This window comes from Martes martes, assembly GCF_963455335.1.
Source record: "Martes martes genome assembly, chromosome: 10".
Taxonomy (NCBI): domain Eukaryota; kingdom Metazoa; phylum Chordata; class Mammalia; order Carnivora; family Mustelidae; genus Martes; species Martes martes.
In genome coordinates this window covers 19764107-19787801 of record NC_137898.1, presented here as the reverse complement: position 1 = coordinate 19787801, position 23695 = coordinate 19764107, and the positions used below count along the sequence as shown (strand labels likewise).

The 23695-nt window shown below is 35.0% G+C and overlaps 1 protein-coding gene across 7 annotated transcripts in view; it reads right to left on the bottom strand.

Annotated features, from left to right (window-relative positions):
• Window positions 1–23695, bottom strand: part of PHF21A (PHD finger protein 21A) — a 188329-nt gene that overhangs the window by 131732 nt on the left and 32902 nt on the right. For all 7 annotated transcript variants that reach the window (XM_080817669.1, XM_080817666.1, XM_080817672.1 and 4 more), the window contains 3 exons: window positions 21155–21298; window positions 15297–15329; window positions 13135–13200 (listed from right to left, as the gene is read on the bottom strand). In XM_080817669.1, coding sequence (XP_080673795.1) covers window positions 13135–13200; window positions 15297–15329; window positions 21155–21208 — 153 coding nt within the window. In that variant the 5' untranslated portion in view covers window positions 21209–21298. The remainder of the gene's footprint in view (window positions 1–13134; window positions 13201–15296; window positions 15330–21154; window positions 21299–23695) is intronic.

Below are 23695 nucleotides of genomic sequence, written 5' to 3'. Positions count from 1 at the left end.
ATTTGCAAGTATCTTCTCCCATTCGTTAGGCTGCCTTTTTGTTTCGTTGACGGTCTCCTTTGCTGTGCAGAAGCTTTTTATTTCAGTGTTGTCCCAATAGTTTACTTTCACTTTTGTTTCCCTTGTCTGATGTCACACCAGATTATTTTAAAAATCAAATAAACATGGGGCGCCTGGGTGGCTCAGTGGGTTAAGCCTCTGCCTTCGGCTCAGGTCACGATCCCAGGGTCCTGGGATCAAGCCCCACATCGGGCTCTCTGCTCAGCAGGGAGCCTGCTTTCTCCTCTCTCTCTGCCTGCTTCTCTGCCTACTTGTGATCTCCGTTCAAATGAGTAAATAAAATCTTTAAAAAAAAAATCAAATAAACATTCCATGAAAAAGGTGAATTGTGAAATAATACATTTTTTTAAAAAATAAAGTAACGCTGCTATCTCATTCTTAATTAAAAGGTAGATTAACTTACACTTCTATAAATTTGTCTCAAATTCATGACTAACTGCTACACAACAAATCTCAAGTTTTGTCAGTGAACATACTCCCCAATTTCACTAAACTCTTTTCCTTTGGCATTATAACTTTTCAGGATAAGTGTATCTGTGCTTCTTGACTCCAGAGGAACAGGAGTGCTAATTTCTTTTCCAATTACTATATTAGATGACAGAAGCACTAGATAAAATGAGATCAGCAATAATCATTCACTGCTCATAAAAAGAACTAAGTTCAGAACTGATCTCTATCTTTAGTTTTCTTTTTGGTCAAAATGATATAATTTGTTCTGGCAAAAGGTGGAAAGGTTTTTTAAAAGGTGATGAAGGTAGGGCTAGGAGAAAAGGTGACAAATTAAACACATTAGTTGGAGATTTCTAGGGCCTCATCTTTCAGAGCAAAGAAATGTTTGGTGCTTAACTGACAGAAACTAATAATTACTCCTGTCATTTTCAGACAGAGCTAGTCGGAAAGAAGTTAGTCAATCCCTCCTGATTTACACAAACATTTGCTTCCTGAACTTGGAGTAAATCAACTTTGGGGAACATGTCTTCTGTGAAGATAATTTTACAGGGCAGCCTCTCCAACCAGTGAAGACAGCAGCCCAAGAGTAAACTTCTTTTTCCTGTCTGGTTTTCTCACCCTTCTCTGTTGGGAAAAAGAAATGCAAGAATCTGTGATCTGGCCTATTATAATGTTCAACAATTATAAAAACTGAAATCCATAAATACCACCAGGTTTTGATAAACTCTGATATTCTTAAACAATGTAGGTGTGAAAGTATTGTTAACAAAGGGACATCAAGGCTGCTATGCTTCAAAGGCATGGAATATTAATATTAATAACAATGGTGACAATATAGCTTATAAACAAATATTTTAAATATCAAACAATTTTAAAAATAATTCATAGCTCACATTTGAAATAAATTACATTATTTTCTATAATAGATTTACCTTCTTATAATATGTTACTTTGGCAATATATTATAGTAAAATCTTTTTTATAGTAAAATTATTTCTGCATTCCTTGCCCTAAAGCAGGTTGCTAGTTTAGGATGGCAAAGGGAGACTTTTCTAAAACCAGTAACAAGTACTAATGGATATTTTAACTATACAGTATTTTAGGATTCACACATCTTCAGATATACATTATAATTAATTTATATTAGTAGAGAAAACTGTTACAGTCATAGATAGAGACAGACACTGTTGATTGCTTTTTCAACGTCCATTATTCTCTATTCCTTCTGCTTCCTATGCTAACAAAAACCAATTTTGTTTGGGTGTCTAGCCTCCAAATGTTTGAGAGGCAAATCCTCAGCTCCAGAACCTAAATCAGTCTTGGATCCACTCTTCTTGCCGGTGACTACTTTAAGCATTGGCATGTGACAAAAATGGTCAATGAGATGCAAAGTCTGTTGAGGGCCTCTAACTAAGGTTTTCCCTGCTCTTAAAAAGAGACATTTAAGAATAACTGGTCTTTTTTTTTTTTTTTTTTTTTTTTGCCCCAGAATGTTCATGCGTAAGGATATAAAGCCTGGAGTTACAGCAATGACCATGAGCAATGTTTGCTGACATGCTGACGGTGGCAGAGCAGATAGAGGACTAGAACATGGGTTCTGATGGTGCTGCTGAACTGGACAACTCCAGTAACTCATTAGGTGAATAAGTTCACTTATTGTTTTAGCCACTTTTAGTTAGCCTTTCAGTTACATACAGCTAAAAGCATCTGAACTGGTAATTATAATGCCCGTATTATAGATGAGGAAACCAGTTCAGAGAAATTCAATAGATATAAAGGCCAGTCATGATTAGAACCTCTTGCTTTTCTTTAACAAATGTTTACATATCACTATGAGTAAAGCACTAGGTATACACCAGGTTTTAGGTGTGATGAGGACACAGTTCTTAGTGGGAGATAAACATACCAACAAATAGTAAAATAAATATGATAAAGAGAAACAGAGCAAGGAGCTACCAATTCACAAGAGAAAGCATTTAGCTAAGCCAAAAGATGTTAGGGATGAATATATCTGAGAGATAACAAACTTTTTTCTTGAGTGATTTAAAATTTTAAAAGATAACTTCCTATGACTCTTGTATTTCAAAATAAACGTTTTTTTAAAAACTTCCCAAGAAACAGATGTAATCTTATAAAAATAATGTTGAATAAAATAAGACAAACAGAAAAAAAACATACTCTACATGATTCCATATGTAGGCAAAATTAATCTATGCTGTTAGAAGTCACAATAGTGGTTTCTCTGGTGAAAGGGAACTGGAGTGAAATAAAGAAAGCCCAAAAACTTGGTGTAGTAAATATCTGACACTGACATGGGTGCTAGCTACCCAGGTGTTTCAGCTTGCAAAAATATATCTGAACTATATATACATACACATAAATATATACACATATATATGTAGTTTTCTGTATCTATACTATACTTCAGTAGTTTAAAAAACTATTATGTTCCTTATAAAAAAATACAGATAATAAAGAGTATAAAAATTTAAAAGCACCAGCTTCCTTGGTCACCTCTCTGGAATCCCACATTTCTGAGAAATCACTATTAACAGTTCCATGCAAATAATTCTAAATAGTCTAGAACTTTTCCCATATATTTTCTTTTCTTTCTTTCTTTCTTTTTTTTTTTTTAAGATTCTATTCATTTAGCTGGCCACAGGGCTCAATCCCAGGTCTCTGGGATCATGACCGGAGCAGAAGGCAGATGCTTAACTCACTGAGCCACCCATGCACCCTCCACATATTTTCAAGTGTAAATAACCATGAATGCATATACACAAAATTTTTTTTAATATTTTGCATTTTAAATAAATCATACTGTAATGTTTTACAATTTGATTTTTTTTTTACCTTCCATTCATCCTCCTACTCAGGTAAGTACTTCATAATATGCATATATTGTTAACTCTTATGTATTACTTGCTAATGCACACGGATACATTTGCAGTTGTTTTTTCATGTGTGGCTATTTCTGTACTGTACTGTCCTGTAAATGAGCCTGTGGGTCAAACCTTTGCTTACATTAGGTTTAAGTACTAAACAAAAAAGATAAGAAAGAATATTCCAGGTCGAAGAAACGGTAGAGCATAACCAAGAAAATGTAAGTATGTGGCAAGTCTGGAGGACAAGGTGTGTATGGGTTCAATGGAGAGGCTCATGGGTAAGATAATGAGGCCACCGTAAGGAGTCTGGATTTCTTCCTAGAGTCTAAGGCAAAGGGAGCTACTGAAGCGTCATAAGCAGGAAAGCCAATATAAAAAGGTTGTATTTTATATCTTCCTGTTAAAAGTGAAAGGTTAGATGATAAAGACAGGACTGGATGCAAGGGGATGCCATGGAAAGGGAGTAAGGGAGCGTTGGCAATGTTAAAGAGCTTGAATAAACAGGACTTTGCAATTATGGATAAGAGACTGAGAGAGAGACAAAAGGTCCATGATGACTTCCACATTTTGCTTGGCCACTAGATAAGTGGAATGTCATTAACCAAAAAGGGAAAAAAGTATAATCTGAAGGGGGTGGATTTGGGGTTCTATCTGGAGAATATAGAGCCCTGGGACATCCAATAGGCTGAAGCTGAAAAGGCACATCTGTCTAGAGTTTGGAGAGAGAGGGGAAGAAATAAAAGGTTTGGAGGTCACTGGCATTCAGTGATGGTTTGAGACTGTATGTTACCCATGGCGGGAAAAGAACAAGATGAAAAGGAAGAAAAGGATGAAACACCACAGAATATTAATTTTTAAAGGGCAGGGTAAGGAAGAAGTGGGAGAAGAAAAGAGAGTAGGTGCATTTGAAGCGGTCAAAGAACTAAGAAAGGAAGTTTCTTGGTTCTCTGAAGAAGAAAACCTTAAGAAGGAAATGGTCATTAATCTGAAATGCTACAGTTAGTTCAAGTAAAATGAAGTTAAAAAAAAAAGTACTTTAGATTTGGTAGTTATGTTACTAGAAGTTTCAGTGAGCTCACTAGAGCAGAATGAAGATGGAAACTGACTGCAGTGGGTTGATAATGGGCTATAAGGTAAGGAAAAAGTAACATTAAATAGGGACTAAGCCAAGATTAAGCTTTTTAAGAAGTTTAATCATGAAGTGATACAAAGACAGGGCAATGGCAGAAAGAAATTAAGAAACAAAGAAATTCTTGTTATTTAAAAGATAAAAGAAATGTAAGCATGTTTTATAAAGTCAGGAGAACCCAAAGAAGGTACAACAGACGGAAATAAGTGATGTAGCAACACCACAGAGGAGACTGTTTCTAGATACATCACATTTCCAGACTGCTGGCCTGGCTCATTTACTGTTTTATACTACTTCATGTCATAGAAGTTTTCCTTTTCTGAAACTAAGAGAAAGCTGCTCTGAATTGAAACAGTTAAAAATGTTATTGAACATTCTTAAAACATTCAAGTAGGAAGCAATATTGAGAATATTTTTTCTCAAAAAAAAAAAAAAAAAAGGGAACTGAACTATTTGAATGGAAAATCTTTGAATGGGAAAATGCCTGAGCATGGACATCATAGGCTACCTTACTAGATTACTAGCTTCTTGAAAGCCTAATGAATTAATATATTCGAAAACACTTGCTACATATCTACTACGCCAGGCTTGAGGGGTACAAATATGAGGAAGACACATTCTTTATCCTCAAGGAGCTTACAAATAATTACAACACAGTGCGATGAAAACAAATAAGATAGGTGGGCACAAATACCACGAGTACACAGAAGAGGGATACCTACCCAGCTTTGCCTGGAGAGTAGAAAGAAGTCAAGGAAAACTTTTTAGAGGATCTTGCTTACATTGGATCTTCAAAGGATAAGTAGGAATTTACCAGGTAAAAAGGAAAGAGAATTCCTGCATAGAGAACAGCATATGCAAAGGCACAGAGAACTGACAGAGACCAGTATAAAGAGGTGACACCAGGGAACTTCTGGGATACATAAGGCAGGGAAGGATACAAGAGTCAATCAAGAATGAGCTGCTAAAAGCATCAGTGCTAATGAGCTTGAACATCTTGAAGGTGATGACCAGTCACAGGAAAATAACACTCCAAGATTTTCTTTTCTTTTTGTACTGTAATCCCAATGTAGTTAACATTCAGTGTTATTATTAGTTTCAGGTATACAATATACTGATTCAACACTTCTACCACCCAGTGGTCATCAAGATAAGTGTACTCTTAATCTCCTTTACCTATTTCACCCATCACCCTTTCCATCTCACCTCTGGTAACCATCTGTTCTTTATAGTTAAGAGTCTGTTTCTTGGTTTCTCTCTTTCCCCTCTTTATTTGTTTCCTCTCTTAAATTCCATATATGAGTGAAATCATAAGGTATTTATTATTCTCTGACTGCCTTATTTCGCTTAGCATTTTACTCTTTGATCCATCCATGTTATGGCAAATGACAAGATTTTGTTCTTTTTATGACTGAATAATATTCCATTGCGTATGTATACCACATCTTTATCCATCCATCTATTGATGAACAAGGGTTGCTTCCATAATTAAGCTAAATACTGCTGCAGAAACTATAGGGGTGCATATATCCCCTTGAATTACTGTTTTCATATTCTTGGGTAAATACCCAGCAGTGAGATTACTGGATCATAGGGTACTTCTATTTTTAATTTTTTGAAGAACCTCTATACTGTCTTCCCCAGTGGCTGCACCAGTTTGCAGTACCACCAACAATGCACAAGGGTTCCTTTTTCTCCACATCCTCAGCAACACTTGTTTCTTGAGTTTTTTATTTTAGACATTCAGAAAGATGTAAGCTGCTATATCTCATTGTGATTCTGATTTGCCTCTCCCTGATGATGAGTGATGTGGAGCATCTTTTCATGTGTCTGTTGGCATCTTTGGAGAAATGACTGTCTATGTCTTCTGCTCTTTCTTAATTGGATTATTTACTTTTTAGTGTTGAGTTTTATAAGTTCTTTATACATTTTGGATACTAACCCTTTACTGGATATGTCGTTTGCAACATTTTCATTCTTTGCACCCTCCAGGGACCTAGTACCATACCTTCCACTATAGAAAACTCACAATAAATGTATGTGGAATAAACAGAAGAGTCAGAATCTTAGAATGATAAGGACATTTGAAAAAACACAGATCCCAGGGAGAAGGGAATACATTGAAGGGAAGAAACTACTTGAAAGCACAAAGTAATTTAATAATGAAGCCAGAGTTCTACTGGCTAAGGCCCCATTAAATAAGCATTTGTTGTGCACACCATCTACCAGTCAAAAGTTAAGATTAATGTTTTCCAAAGAGTCAAAGTGAAGAGTCCCTAAATACAGAGCTTGAAAAAAGTTCCACAACCTTAGACTTTGTCTAGATTTTCATTGTTTGAGGCAAATGTTCTTCAATAAGTAAGAAATAAACATAGAAAGAAAACAAAATACAATAGATCCCAGCAGTTCAGTGTCAAGACATGTAACATTAAGAATTTCAAACTGAATTGAAAAAGTCATTCCACGGGGCACCTGGGAGGCTCAGTCAATTAAGCATTTGACTTAATTTTGGCTCAGGTCATGATCTCACAGCTGTGGGATCCACACTGTGCTGGGAGTGGAGCCTGCTTAAGATTCTCTTTGCCCCTTCCTGCCCCCTTCCCCCTGCTTTGTCTCTCTTCCTCTCAAAAAAGAATAAAATAAAAATAAAAATTCATTCCATTTGACAGCATCAAAAATAAATGATTAGAATGAACTAAGAAGATTGCCCCAACCTACTACGAGAAACAGAATTGCTACATTTGGCAATAATCACCACCTTACTTGATTCCCTCTACCACACTCACGTAAAATGTCCTACAATAACATGGCACATATTATTAAAATGTGAGTTACTTCATCAAGCTTCTTTGTCAACCTTTGATTAGTTAGGTACAACTACTGGCAATAGCAACAAATGTACTCCAAGAATAAAGGATATAAAAAGAAAAAACAGGGTAAGAAGCTGATCCCCTGTGTACACAAGAGGAAGTAAACTCAACAAACAACTGGACCAATGGTGTCCCATAAATACTGTGCAGGAGGGATGAACTTGACTGAATCCTAGGGAACTCCTAAGCTCTGGACAAAGATGAGGTCAAATTCCCACTATAATTTAAGAATCTCTAATAAAATAACAATCTTAAATTCTAATGTGATGAGCCAATCACACTAGTTTGGTTATGAATGAAAAAGGGTAACATTCTACAGTCACCGGCATCAGAGGCTGGAGATAGTCATGTATCAGGTTACCATTATTAGACTACAAGAACTAATTTACTGACTTGACTCCAAGGCAATGAAGCCTAAAGGTAATGTAATTATTGTGCCTAATGTCCTATTTCAAAAAATATTTGATAAAGGTCCACAGAATAGTTTAAGAATATAATTTACCAAATAAAATGGAACAAAGAATACAGTGATCTGGATTCTAGTCTCAAATCAGATACTAATTAATTATATATATAATCATGGCTAAGTCAAAATAGTCCACGTCCCAGTTTATGTATTACAGTGATGTACTTACTCATGACTGCATTAAATGTTCTAAGTTCTTAAAAAAAGTAGTACTTGGGGAAAAAAAAAAAAAAAGTAGTACTTGACCGGTAAGATGAAGGTGTTCTATATGAGAAGTTAACCACTATGACTAAAGCTAACCTATTCCACTGAAATAGAACTTAACCTCCAAAAACATTCAGTGCACTCAAAAGATACATATACATGATAGATACATATACAGATATATATACAATGATACATGTTCATTAACTCCTAAAAGGCATTATTCAAACATTCCATAAATAAAGAAACAGATATATTAAATTATTAACTCAAAATCTATGAAAAAGTCTATTTCAGGAACAGAATCAAACTCCAGTTTCCCCTCCCCCACCCACAGTCCCTTTTTTCAAGTCACCTATTTAGCTTAAATAATGTTGTTCTATGCATCAGAAACATAATTAGTTATGACAGGAACAGAAACTTCTCTCTCAAAGGCTTCAAATCCATTTTAGTAAGATGTTCAAATTTAAAATGAGAATGGCTTCATAAATGGCAACTATTTATTAAACCCAGAAAGTATTTCATCTTATATTAGGTTAAGCAATCTGTAAGGAAAAGAGACTATAATTTTTAAACATAGAGTCGGAAAAGCAAAGCAGTAGCAAAGACCAAAGACTATGAAGGTGTCTACCTCTCTAAAAAAGGAATAAGAAAAATAGGATAAAGGGTAAAAGGAAAATAAAACCTAAAACTGAAATGTTTCTAAGTATTCTAAGTTTCTAAGTATTCTAAGGAATATTATGGAATATCTGTACTATGGACAAGTGGCTTGAAAAATAAACCTCCAGTTAAGCATCAGATACCTATTAACTCCTCTTCCACATTAGCAAAATGCTTTTTTTCCCCACAGGGTACCTCCTGGGAAAAACTAGGTACTGTCATATTTGCTGTTAATCTGATACAGCATTTTCTGGAGGCTATTTGGAAATAAGTAGTAAAAAATATGTTTTTATAAAATATGTATGTACTTAAGTTCTTTCAAGAAAAAGAACTTAAATTCTTTCATACTAACTTTAACCAAGTAAGGTAGATGGATTATTGTTTTCAATTCTTTATATTCTGTTATAAAATCATCATCCACACTCTTTGTCATGTAACTTTGCAGGGCTTGGCCACATGATTTATTTCGGCTAATGAGATTTTAAAAGACTTGATGCCAGCAGAGGCTTAAAAATGTATTTTGGTAGTTTGGTCTGCTTCTGGTATTCTGGTGAAATGGGTATGCCCCAGGTAGCTGCTGCCTCTTTGTGGTAGGCCTCAGAGTGAATAGGTACAGAGCAGAGCCGGCAGGGCCAGCCAACCCACAAACTCAAGTAGATATGTCTAGGCCTAGATCAGGAAAGCAGATGTGTCTAGCCTAGATCAGGAAAACTCAAGGTGATATACAGACCCAGTGTGAAAATAAATGTTGTAAGCTACTCAATACAACACTGGTTTGTTATGCAGAACTATTACAGCAATAGCCGACCAATACACCCAGTAATCTCACACCTAAGAATGTATCCTAAGGCAATCAGAGACAAACAAATTCACACATGCATTTCTATCATAGCAATATTTGTAACAGCAAAAAACTGTAACCATCCTATCATCAAATATTAGAGGAATAACCAAATTATAATCTATGGCCAGACCACTAAATATTTGAACCTATAAAAATCGTAGTTTTAAAAAACACTTAAAAATGTTAGATGTTCATAATACTTTCAGTTTAAAAAGCATAAAATGCAAGATGACTGTTTTAAAAAACTATCTAACCTCTATTCTGACAAGCAAAAGACCACACATCATGCCAAAATGAGGAGGAAGGGGTGCGAAATAAGAATGAACCCTATTAAAAAAATAATAATAAAATAAAATAAAATAAAAAATAAAGAATGAACCCTATTAAAGAAATTAATAGTTGTTTCTATACTTCAGTATTAGTAGTATTTAAAATAGATGGATTCTCTGAGTAGAGTGGTTCATATACCAGGAGGAGAATGTCACTGGATATTTAAATGCTAACTTTCTCTAGAACAGACAAAAGTTTGGTGTTAAAATTTTTTTAAATAATGTTTCTTGTCTATTTCTGGTTATAAAAAGGCAACATATTTATTGTAGAGATTAAAGCAAACATACATAAAACCTTAAAGAAAAAATAAACCACCTGTACATTAGTCACCTTCCAACACCCCATAGTGACACTGTTTCTATTATGTATTTACATGCCTACATACATACATACATAAGACACAGTCAAAAGTGGGATTATAATGCATATGAGGCTGCATGTACTTTTTCACTTGCTTTATCATGAGCACATCTTCTATCATTAAAATATTTTTGAAATCATGATTTTTTTAATGGCTCCATACCATGTAATTGGTTTAACCAATCAAGTCTGGGGATTTCCTGAGTTAAAACTGTCAACCACAAATTAAAGCCCTGTGGGCCAAGGAGCTGATTTCAAAATCTGCAATAGGGAGTTTATTCAAAAATCTCAAGTTACAGTTTGAAAACACTGGAACCTTCTAACCAAAAATTCAATGAAATTCACTGAGTTTTAGCCATGAAAGATGCTCACTAAAGACCATATTTTCCCAAATGGAGCATAACATTTCATAATTAGTCTTGAGGAAGAAACTGATTAAGTACCAAAGATTGAGGTAGTAATAACAAATAAGAATAAGTGCCCACTGTTAAGAATTAATGACTATCTACAATATTTGTTTTTTTAATAAAGCAAAAAAAGAGCATATGTGCATCTATTACTTGTATAAATTTTAAGTGGCTATAGAAAAAAATGACAATAGAAAAGTGAACATAGTATAAAAGGAATAGAAACAAATAATGATAAAGGTTAATAGCTGTTAATTCTGGAATATGACATTCTTTGTACTTTGCTGAATTTAGCATTTTTCTCACAACCAAAAAAATTAATGTTAAATTAAAATATCTGTCATGTGAGTAAGGTAATTCAGATTTTAGTAATGAAAGTAAAAGGAAAATCAAGTGTTTTGCCAGAGGCTAAGTAGATCTTTTGAGAAGGAAAAACAAAATGCTAGGCATTCAGCATTAGGCGTTTGTTGTAAAATAAAACTATTTTAAACTGAGTATCAATGTTTTATGTTGGAAATAAGTCTGAGGAAGGCCCAGCTTCTGAACTTTATAGCTGTGCTTTCTTCAAGTACTAGCCTACCTAAAAATGATATATTTCGTGTTCTATCAAAAGGTTGTTTTAACAGTTAAGTAAATATCTTAAAAACTGCAAGATTGCATTTCAGTTTCTGACTCCGTTTCTCTTTACTTTCTTTACTTTGTATACCTAAGGTTTTCCTGATGGCAGGCCCATTTTTTAAAATTCTAGTTTCTAAAATTCAAACTTAGTTCAGACGACAGAGTTTACCACTTGGTGAAATGTCTAACTGAACATAAACATAAATGGTTATAATTTTCTATTAACTGAGGTCCCTAGTTAAAAAAAAAAAAGAAATTAAAGAAAAAGTTATAGAAATAAACTAAATCTTTACATCAGTTCCCACAAACAAAAATTTCAAATAAATGTACATTTTTTCAATTGCCCCATTTTCCCCAAATGTAGCTTTAGATTGTCTTAACTTTGTGACAGCATCCCCCACCCCTACTCCACTAATCAGTTCTCACCTTCTTTCCTGGCTGTAACACGTGAATTTTTCAGCAAAAGTGACTCATTCATTGGCATCTTGTCAAACTAACCCTGAAACTATAAGGAGGCTCAGCGCTAACAGAATTCTAAAGCTAGAACACTTCCACTAACACACATCATTTTGACTTTAGAGAACTGAATCACTTTCAGAGCCAAATACATACTAACGAACTCTGTTTATATTTTTCCTTACAAATTGTTCTCTACCACGCTATCTCCTCCCAATTTTAGTTTGGCAATTCCCTAATCTAAAATACCTCCTGTCTCTAGAGAAGACAAGGGGGGTATGCAGAAGCATAAGAACAGGAGCAGGGAGGAAAAAAGCTGTTGTTCACTCAGCTTGGAAAAAGATTCTGTTCTGAACAATTAACAACTCGTATCCATTCCATATAGTTCTCAAAATTTATTTCTCCTCTTAGTTAAGTGAAAACAAAATAGAAAACACAATACAAACACAATCAGAAATCTCCAGGGATGAATTACTCTCATTACTATTATTTCACTCAACAAAAGTTTAAAAAAAAAAACACAGGAAAATCAATTATTGAGAACTGTTTACTCAAAAATCTTCAATAAGATGTCACTAGCAGGAATTATGAATTGCAAATCACCTTATGCTTTTGGTTCACACGTTCACCTACACCAAGACAGAAAACTCCTTTTAACCAGAGAGAGAGTGGTGGGGAAGGAACAGGAAACAAATGCTTTGTCAGATTACCATAGACATTTACTAAGAGCTCTATCAATTGTCACACTCCACCTGGTGGCAGGAGCTGCCTGAATTGGTGAAGTAGAGGTCATTATACAAGAAATTCCAAAGAAAACTTTGCAGATGTCCTTGGAAAAAAAGCAAGATGCTCTTCTCTTGCTCTATATAAATAAATCTAACAAGGTGCCACCAAAATTTCTTCATATAATAGGTCACTATCTAATAAAGAATAACATGAAGGCATGACAATAATCAGAATGGGAGACCTACATTTACAGCAATTTATTTACAGCCATTTTCTCCACGGTAAGTTACATGTCATCTCAAGCCTTTAAAACAGGTTAACAAGACACATTCAGCAACTACAAGATTCTCTATCACATACTCCCACTAACTTTCTTTACCTCTTTCCCCTATGGGTAAACTATAGAGTTTAATTAACATAGTTAACAGCAGCCTGCCACATTGCTTTTAGGTATCTGCCAGGAACATATACCCATGGGATACTCTAGACACTGATTTCAACCAAAAATAAAAATAGATAAACAGAGCTCAAACAAAATTAAAACTGAGTCTGGCTGCCCACACTTATTTTCACACATGAGGAAAAATAGCAGTTCTCCTAGAAGCCTCGAGCAGACATATCTTTAGAACACAATGTTAAAAATATGCCCCCTCCCCCTTTTTTCCCTACCTGTTTCTCACTCAAAGCTGTGATTTTGGCTTGGAGTTCATGAAGCTGTTTCTTTAAATCAGCATTCTGATTGGAAAGAAAAAATATCTGTGAGAAAGATATTTCATTTGTTAACAGAATAGTAGCAAGAAGACTTTATGCATACTGTATTACAAATGATGAAGCAATCTTAAGCATTTAGCCAATCAAATTTGCCATGCATTAAATATTATCACCACCTAATGCACAGATCCTAAATGTAGCTCCTAACACTGGAACAGGAGCAGTTCCTTCACAATTGTTTCAAATTACAAGAAGTTTTATATCTTAGCATCTTGTACTGTAAGAGTATTCCTTTCTACTGAAACATTGTTATTCTTTATAGAAAGTATCAGTTGACAAAAAACCCCAAGCTCCACTAATCAGACAAAAGCAGGAAAATGGAAGTTATAAGTATGCATACACTGCATACTTAATGGCATTATCAATAAAGATAAGAGTTTTTCTCTACTTGCCCTCTCTCTTATTTAGTAGAGTACATTTGTTATTTTAGCCTAGATTTGAAATGCTGTCAGTGCTGCAACCGCCTTAACACTACATCATTCAAATTAACACACTGACTACCAGGGTATTTTCTCAGTTCTAAAATTCTAGGAATCAAAAAAGAATACTATTTTAGATGAGATACACTGAGTGTGCTTGCTTTTTACTCAAGTGGGGAAAAAATCCAAAATTAAAATTTTCAAATGCTTAATGTAGCAGGATAGTCTACTAACAGACTGAACACCATTCCAATAAAAGACTACTTTTACTTCATTGTTTCACATGCACTTCTTTTGATTCACCCTGCTTGGTCTTCTGCCAGAGGTAGGGCACACATCCTCCCCCTCATGTCTACTCTACATTGTCTTTTTTATATTTGATATAAGGCTTCACTAATGAGATCACTCACAAGGCTGTCCAACAACTTACTGCCCCTTCAGATTCTTTTGAGTTAAGATTACTCTGTTACATGACCACCAGGCTCTGTCAGAAATGCTAAAATTTTCTAATATTTCAGTTGCTGACAATGTAGTTTACCATATTACATATGAAAGAGTCTATTAATCTAAGGTCTACTGCCTCTTGGTTCCCTAAATCTAATTTAAATTTTAATACACTTTAAAAAATAAATAAAAATGGAAAAGCTTCTCAAAGAAGCAGGACTGTCAAACAGGAGTTAAATGTGGGCCATAATGCCAGCCCTCAGAATCCATGGATTATGTTAACACACACTAGTTAGGCCACTGGGTGCTAAGTTTTTGGAGAAATGAATATATTTCCCACTTCCAAAAATATCAATCTGCTTCAGTACCATTCTTTAATCCTGGAATTTATTTTCTTAACTTTACAACGAGGCATGTATGGTATGTTTAACAGCCACACGGTCCTAAATGTTCTGTTAAAAGAGTAAACAAATCCTGAAAGTCCGATAAATATTCTCCAAACTTGTGACCCACTGCCTAATGGCTACAAAAGAGACCCTACCTGAACAATAAATGTAATCATCAAAGGCAAAATAACTTTTTAGGAAGAGTTCTCTTCAGGGATAGAGAAGAAAATGTCTAAGTCAAAAACTCCTATGAGAATTTAAAGAGAAGATAACATCTGCTGGATTATCATACAAGGTACTTTTAAACCCTCTTTAAGAGCTTTTTCTAAGATAATTTTTAAATTTTTCTTTAAAAATTATTCTGAAATCATTTAATCATAGTGGAATTAAGTATTTAAACGTTATATACTGTACCTGTACTATATAAGCTATGAGAAGGTAAGAATTGTTCTGGGTCATATATAATAATTTGGAGAATACAAAGTCTCAAAGGATGATTCTGAATAAGTAGGCTTATGGAAGTGAAATGCAAACCATATGAAGAATATTAACTCAGTTTTTCCCCCAAAATACTCAAAGAAATGAACATAAAAGTAAAATAACAGAAACAAAGATAAAATGATAGCTACACTATAACAGATTGACTGGATTTTTCTAAACACTTGTAACATGAAGACTAATGTGCTAAAAACAATTGCTGCTAGAGAGGAGATAGTCTCTAAAACTTAAGACCTGGTCTGTATTTTAGTATCTTATAGTTATTTTTAATTATTTTAATTTAAAAATTAAATGAATAAAAGTAGTACTTTACCTGTGGATCCTGCTTCATTTGAGCGACCAGTTTCTAGTAATAAAGAGAGAAAAAGAGCCATCAGTCTTATATATTAACCCACTATGGCTAATTGGACTTGGCCCCCAAAATCTAAAGTTTTAAGTTCCCCGGAAAAAAACAAGCAACACACAATCAGAACAGACCAAAAGCTTCTATGAGCCATATAAAAGGTTACTGAGACACTCTTCTTAATATATACATATATATATACACCAAACTACCACTTTGTGTTTGAAATTAAAAGCTCCTGCTTTTTAACAAATCTGGAGATGGGGTGGGGGATGGAGGCTTTCAAAAGGCAATTTAAACAAGCTGGATGCTCCAAAAGCCAAACATCCCTTTAAAATGTTGTCATTGTTTAGAGTCCCAAAAAGCCTGGAAAGAAGCTGCTCCCCTAACAAAACACGCCTGTTTGTATACAGCAAACTACAGATCTGGCAAGTCTGCTGGTTTGGTTCTTACCACAAAAGGAGGCTAGTATCACAGCTGCGGACTTTGCCACTGTCTTCTCTGGGGAGGGGGAGGGGGGCAGTACTCCATGGAGCTGTGATGCTCAGTATTTGAGAGTAAGGAAGTAAAGGAACAACACAAACTCTACCTACCTAGGCTCCTCTGGGAAGGAAAGTGCTACCAGAATACTCAAAAAGAAAGACCTTTCCTCGGGAAAGCAGAAGTCCAAATAAAAGAAAAAGAAAGAAAAATGGACGTCTTCTGACCTAATCCAACTTCTAAAAGCATCACTGCCCAAAAATAACAATAACCAGGACAGAAAAATTTGAAGGACAAAAAAATATCAGAAAGCTGATTCCTAAAAGTTATCTGGGAATAAGCTGTTCCCCAAGTGAATTTTTCATGTAACTAAAAAATCTGTCCCCCTCTTTGAGTGTCAACGTACTTTAAAATTTTTTACTCATAATATTTCCAAAATACATACTTATCTGTCCTTATCTTAAAGAGAAAAAAAGTCAGCTTTGACAGATACTTAGAGGCATGATTATATCAGTTAATATACTATTCTATAAACAGTGTACCAGGTCCTTAAAACAAAGGCCCCAAACTGCTATGATTTAAAGAGTTCTCATTGTCTGCATTTTAGTTTTCTGATCTACTTCTTAATGCCAAGGAGTTAGCTAGCAAATCTTGTTACTATTATTACATCTCCTCCAATAGCCCCTGAACCCCAACTCAGATCTGTGGCTTCTGTGTGATATGCACAGTGAACTAGTTCTAAGATGAGCAAATAGGTTGTAATAGCTTAAGAAATGCCCCCTGAGTAAAATGTATACTCTTCAGTGAATGACTTCTGATATTTACTGTAGTTGGTCAGGAGCCTTACTTCAGGTGCTAAGATGAATTCTGGATAGCTGAGGTTGCCAACCACATAACTTCCATACATACAAGGTACATGTTATTATGTTCTCCTTCATATGTGACAGTAGTTAACTGTCCTATATCTGGCCTTAATCTACAAAACAGTAACAACACACATTCCAAGAACTCAGTGACACTGAAACACACTTTATACACACGTATTTTTCACCAGTGCAGCCTAAAGATTAGCCTCATTTTTCAATGAAAAAAGTCCTTAGTTTTCTTTTTAATTTAGTTACTAGAGAGTTGGCTACTACACTAAAGTTGCCTTTTTATTTTTTTTTTTTAAGATCTTTATTTATTTGAGAGAGAGAGAGAGAGAGAGCATGCATATGAGCAGGGAGGAGGGGCAGAGGGATTCAATCCCACGACCTCAAGATCATGGCCTGAGCTGAAGGCAGATGCTTAACCGACTGAGCCAACCAGGGGCCCCTAAAGTTGCCTTTTTAAAGCCAAAAAAGATTTTCTTCCATGACACTGGAACTTAAAAACTGATAACTACTCTAATCCTCCACTCCTGGAGGAAATAAATAAACCAACTTTTCTATCTATAAGTACTCAAGCTGCAATTTTAGACAATCAGAGGCAGGACACGAGAAGAAGCTAGTCAACTTAACTAGACCATCCAAATCCCTTGTGACTTAAAGCTGACACTATGTTATCAATATTAAACTCCTTTATTTTGCAAGAATGCAGCAATTTTTTATGAGGATATACTTTACGCCAAGGGTCGGCGTAAGCTATAGTCCATAGAGAAATCCAGCCTACAATCTGTTTTTATAAATAAAGTTTTATTGGGACACAGCCACACCCATTCATTTATATATTATTTATGGCTGCTTTGTCTATATAGCACCAGAGTAGTAGTGACAGAGACCATAAATGCCCCCCAAATATAAAACATTTTACCATCTTTACAGAAAAAGTTTGCTGATCTCTGCTTTATACTATCCTCCATTCCATGTACATACTCCAAAAGTTTAAATATGGTTTCCATCAAATCTATGTAAGAATAATTAAAAAGGCAATTTCTCAAAAAAGATGAGCTACTCATCACAGGCCATTATTATTTGACATTTACTCAACATCAACCCATACATACACTGCAACTTTCTTAGCCATCTTCTTCTCCATAAAGAATAGAAAAATATACTTCTACCGGGGCGCTTGGGTGGCTCAGTGGGTTAAAGCCTCTGCCTTTGGCTCAGGTCAAGATCCCAGCATCTTGGGATCGAGCCCCACATCGGGCTCTCTGCTCAGCAGGGAGCCTGCTTCCTCCTCTCTCTCTGTGTTCTTTGTCTCTCAAATAAATAAATAAATAAATAAATAAATAAAATATTAAATATATATATAATATGTATATTGTATTTATACACACACACACACACACACATTCTACCACAGCAATACTTTCCTAACATGCTTCTATCCAGTAAGCTCAATTTCAGCACTAATTCCATCCCTAGCTGGAAATGCAAAGGGGAGGCTTTTGCTCCAGTGTTTAGTCAAATGTATGATCTGGCTTTGGCCTCAGCCTAATAGCCAGAGCCTACGTTGATGTTATTTCTGGCATTCCATGATCAGTGATCATGTAGGTTACCACATATCCAACCAGAATAACAACATCAGATTTACAATCAAGGCATGTCACTTGTATTTACTACTAATACTTAGTAATTTTCCCCAGATAGGAAAGTATTCTAAATGTAATTACAGTGCAAATATATGTTTTGTAAGTATATAAGTTGAAATATTATCAATCAACATATAAATAAATGATTATTATTGCACAAACAAAATGTGTAATAATTAAGGATGAATATAAAAGCTCCTGATTTATCCTAAAAAAAAGTTGAATATATTGGGAAATAAACAATGTAAATATTAAGAGACTAGGATAACTTTCAGAAGAACATTATAACCCTTTTGAGTCAATAAATGTAATTTTAAAAATTAAATTAGATTTTAAAAAGGAATAAACATTAAATTTTTTCATGATTACGATTTTCATAAAATTGGTACATGTGAATTAAAAATAAAGAAGCAAAATAATATTTAAGAACTCTCATTTTTGGGATGCCGGGATAGGTCAGTCGGTTAAGCATCTGCCTTCAGCTCAGGTCACAATCGCAGGGTCCTGGGATTGAGTCCCACATTGGGCTCCTCGCTCAGTGGGGAGCCCACTTCTCCCTCTACCTGCCACTCCCCCTGCTTGTGCGTCAGCTCTCTCTTGAATGCACACTCCCTCTCTCTCTCTCTGACAAATGTTTTAAAAACTGAATTCTCATTTTTAGGAGTGCCTAGGTGGCTCCGTTGGTTAGGCATCTGACTCTTTTTTTTTTTTTTTTACATAAAGATTTTATTTATTTATTTGACAGAGAGAGAGAGAAATCACAAGTAGGCAGAGAGGCAGGCGGCGGGGGGGAAGCAGGCTCTCTGCAGAGCAGAGAGCCCAACATTGGGGCTCCATCCCAGGACTCTGAGATCATGACCAGAGCTGAAGGCAGAGGCTTAACCCACTGAGCCACCCAGGCACACCTAGACATCTGACTCTTAATTTCAGCTCAGTTCAGGATCTCAGGGTCATGAGATCAAACCCCATGTTGGGCTCCACCCTAGGTATGGAGCCTGCTTAGGATTCTCTCTCCCTCTAACCCTCTCCTTTTAAAAAAAAAATTCTCATTTTTTCTCATTTTTAGTAATTTAGTTCAATTAAGGAGATGAGTCAAGAAAGTCTTATTTGAGACTTGTTCATATCTTGTGAGAATGAACTAAAAGCAGAATGTCAATGCTGCCATCTCCAAATTTCTTGAGAGGAGGAATATCTCCTAAAATCACATACAACTTCATTAAATATCTTTGATCCATACAAATTTCAGATTGGTTATTGTTCTCCAGAAGTTCCTTCTATGATGATGTCAGCTTTGAACATATTATGAATTTAACTGTTGTCATTTGCCATTCAGCCAAACTAAGTATTCAATACAACTCTATGTTAAAATACTTACATCTGGGAAAAAAGACAAGCTTGATTTTATAAACAGATTTTTATTCTCCTCAATTAGTAACAGAACAAGGCCAAATAAAATAAAATGTGCATAACTTATTACATACTAAATTTCTTAAAATTACCATAAAACAAAACACACTTCACCTGGAGAAGCCCACCTGTACACAGCAACCTATAAGACTACTGCTGAGCAAGAGTTTAACAGATCCAAAGCAGAAGCAGGAATTTCTGCATACACAGAGACTTAAAAGTGTGCGTATGCCTTTGAAGCTTGCCTGTAAGCTCTCATCCACCCTAATTCTAAGCAACTTGCAAATTTAGTAGTTATCAAAAGCCCAAGGGGTGCTTCCAACAATTTCAGAAATTAACTTTATATTGAACTATTCAGATAAAACAAGGGAAACTTGTTCCTTTCCCCTTTCTACTTCTACACCCCAAACATTCAAAAGTAGTTAATTCATCATCATTTATCACTTTTGATTGTATGTGTGCATCAGTTTATCTTGAGCCTGGGACCACATCCAGCTAATGTCTAGAAAGGGGATAGAAACACTGACATTCTGTTTACAAATAATATATGGTAATGACCCAGTTATTTAAGGAGAGCTTCATTTCTGGATTAGAGTTATATTAAATAAGATGTATTATACATATAAGATATGTTATACATATTTAATATTATTTTACTGATATTATATAAATAATTACTACATATTTTTACTTATACATTTTTATATTTAGCCTATGTACCTGAGGTAAATTTTAAGAATCATAATATTTGAAATTTAAACATCTGTGAAGGCAGTGAAGTTTTTTGTTGTTGTTGTTGTTTTTTAATTTGAGAGAGAGAGAAAGTGAGTATGAGTTGGGGGCGGGAGAGCAGATGGAGAGGGAGACAGAGAATCCCAAGCAGACTCCACGCTGACCGTGGAGCCCAAAAGGGGCTAGATCTCATGACCCAGAGATCATGACCTAAGCTGAAATCAAGAGCCAGAGGCTTAACAGATGGAGCCACCCAGGCGCTGTGGCAGTGATGTTTTCTTTACTAAAGACCAGAATCAAGGCATAAAGCTGAGTTATGTATAAAAACTTCAGTATAAATGGTAGTCAATTTAAACATGTCTCATTACTTAAAATACACAAGTTAATTCACATGAACAAAGTTCTTCAAATGAACCCAAAAAAGAGTTTGGGTTTTTTTTTTTAACATCTTAGTCTATGAAAAAATACTTTCCGTTTTTTTCCTCTGGAAAAGGAAGTCAGGAATACTTTATTAAAGTTCTTAGACGTACTGTCAGTGAGTTTGTTATGTAGCAATAAAAGGCAAATGACATGACTCTCAGACAACTATCTGAAAGATGATTAAAAAGTGTACTGAAATTCAGAGACCGGACAGTTTACTAATCTTAGCCATTACTTAATAACACAACACGGAGAAGCCAATAATGGAACATACCTGGTGAACCTGAATTTCCACTTTAAGAGCCTCCTGTAGAGTCTGCAACTCCATCCTCCAGCTTCTCCACTTTCCCTTATGTCTGCTAATTCTACAGTTTCTTCAGCCTCCGTTTAAAATAACAAACTCCTCTTCTCACTGCAGCTGTGGAGATCAGAAAATGTTTTGGATCATAAAGGAAGTATTCGTGTTAAATAAAAGAAATTACATTAGCTGAAAATTATCTGATGCTCTAACACAGAGCAAGAAGTTTCCCAAACAGATTTCTTTCCAAAACAAAGTTTTGTAAGGAATTAGTACCAAATCTTTCTGGGTTTAATTCATTGAACATTCCTCCATAGAACACTTCAAGTAAGTAAGAAATGGGGGGGGGGCAGTGTTTAATCTCGTCACGAAAACATCTAAGCATGCTTACATGCTCAGCATCATGGCACATTCTGCATTCTGCGGACACAGAGCTGAACAAGGCCACTTCTTCAGATGAGCTGGGAATCTAGAGGGCAAGACTACAACCATCCAGGACACACTGTCCTTAGAGACACACAACAACAGGGTCATACATTTTTAAACATCACACAGAGTGAACTGGAAAGTTCAGGGTCTCTCAGAGGTTAAAGAAGACCAGAGTGATTTCGTCTGGATGGATTCTTACTCTATTTTAAAAATAAAACTCAAAACAGGAAAATTCTCATATCATCTAAAGGTTTACATTTAACAAATTAATACTTTACACAGACACAACGCAATCTAACTCTGCTCTGCATAAAGTTACAATAAGCATGTTAAAAAAATAAACCTCTCATGTATAATAGAGGTGGTGGTCTAGCAATGGATCAGACATTTCCAGCCTGACAATGAACACCATCTTCCTCAAGCCTGCCAGCGCATCTCTTTTGGCTGTGTAACTGTGGCAATAATGTCAAAGGTCTGGACTTGTGCATGTGAGCCTTTCCATTCTTCTCTGCTCATCACCACAATTTAAATGAACTTAATGACTAATTTCTCTTTTAATTTTTTTTCCTTTTTCTTGAATGTGGCCTTAGACGTGATTTGAGGTAATCTCCCAAAGCAAAAGTTTGCTTTTGCCAAAATATATTTAAACTTTACTTCTTTCCTTCTCCTCTTTGTACCTATAAAACCTGTAGCTACAGCAGCTTTTCAGCATTCTTACAAACTGAGGAAGGGAACAATCAGGAATCTGAAAGAACCACTACTCCTTAAACCAATTCAATGAGATTCATAATCTTTTTACACTTTCCAGAAGTTATTTACTTATGGATCAAGTCCATATTCAACCTAAGTTTTCTTAAAACTTCTTTAAAACGTTATTTAACAGTTACAATGAGATCAATAACTAGAGAATATATTCCTGTGAATATTAATTTTCATTAAATTTGCTCAATCTTGCTAGACTTAAAACATCACTGGCAATCTTTCCCCTAGGATTTATATATTATGTTATGTAATACCAACACTCTCTAACTTAAAAAGTAATAAATGTCAAAAATAGAAAATTCCTTCAAACATAACATCCATGGAGCTAGCAAAGGATTACTATATAATCATACTACCAACCAAAAAATTATTAACCAAAAAAAGACAGCATGTTTAGGGGAGACATTTGCAAAAGGAGATATATTTTGATAAACAAAATACAAAAGCAGTTTTTTAGCTACTTATTATCTTAGAAAACCTATAGAACTGTAATAAATAACTATGAGAATCATGAAGTTACTAAGACTGGGGTTTTTCTTGTCATGTAAGTGTACTCTATATACAAAAGCAAATGTTAAAACTATAGCATCACTTTAATGTTATTTTTTTGTAAGATTTTGTCAAGTAATCTCTATACCCAAGGGGCAGGTTGACCTTACAACCCTGAGATCAAGAGTCACATGCTCCACTGACTGAGCCACCTAGGGCTCCCCCTTTAATTTTAAATAGCAAAATAATCTTCCTATTCGAATCTGTAACATATATATATACATATATATATATATTAGAGTTCAACTTGAATTTGTTGAATTAGTTTTAATTTTTGCAAGGTTCTATTAGAAAACATGTCCAAAAATGATTTCTTATAATTTTTGTCAAATTAAGAATCACCTTGAAGTTAAAGGGGTATTTTCAACAATAAAAAGGCCATATTTGATTTTACTGGTAGTAACACAGAACATTATAGTTCAACTCCACATGTAAACTCTGGAAACAAAGAACAGGTTAAAAACAGGGAGAACTTACAATATAGAACTTACAACATACAAAACAAAGGGTTAACATAATTTATACATTAGAGTGCTTACAAGTTTTAAAAATATGAATAAAGCAGCTCATAGAAGAATAAGAATGACCAACAAACATGAAAAACATCCATCTTCAATAGTCATAGAAATGTAAATTTTAAGAAGACAAGTTTTGTCTATCAAACTGACAAAGATCTGTAGAAACAGGAATACTTTGAGCTGTCGAGAGTTCGGGTTGGGTGGCACTTTCATAATTTGCTACTGGTCATCTCTGGGTAGTAGCACTAAGGGTTACTCA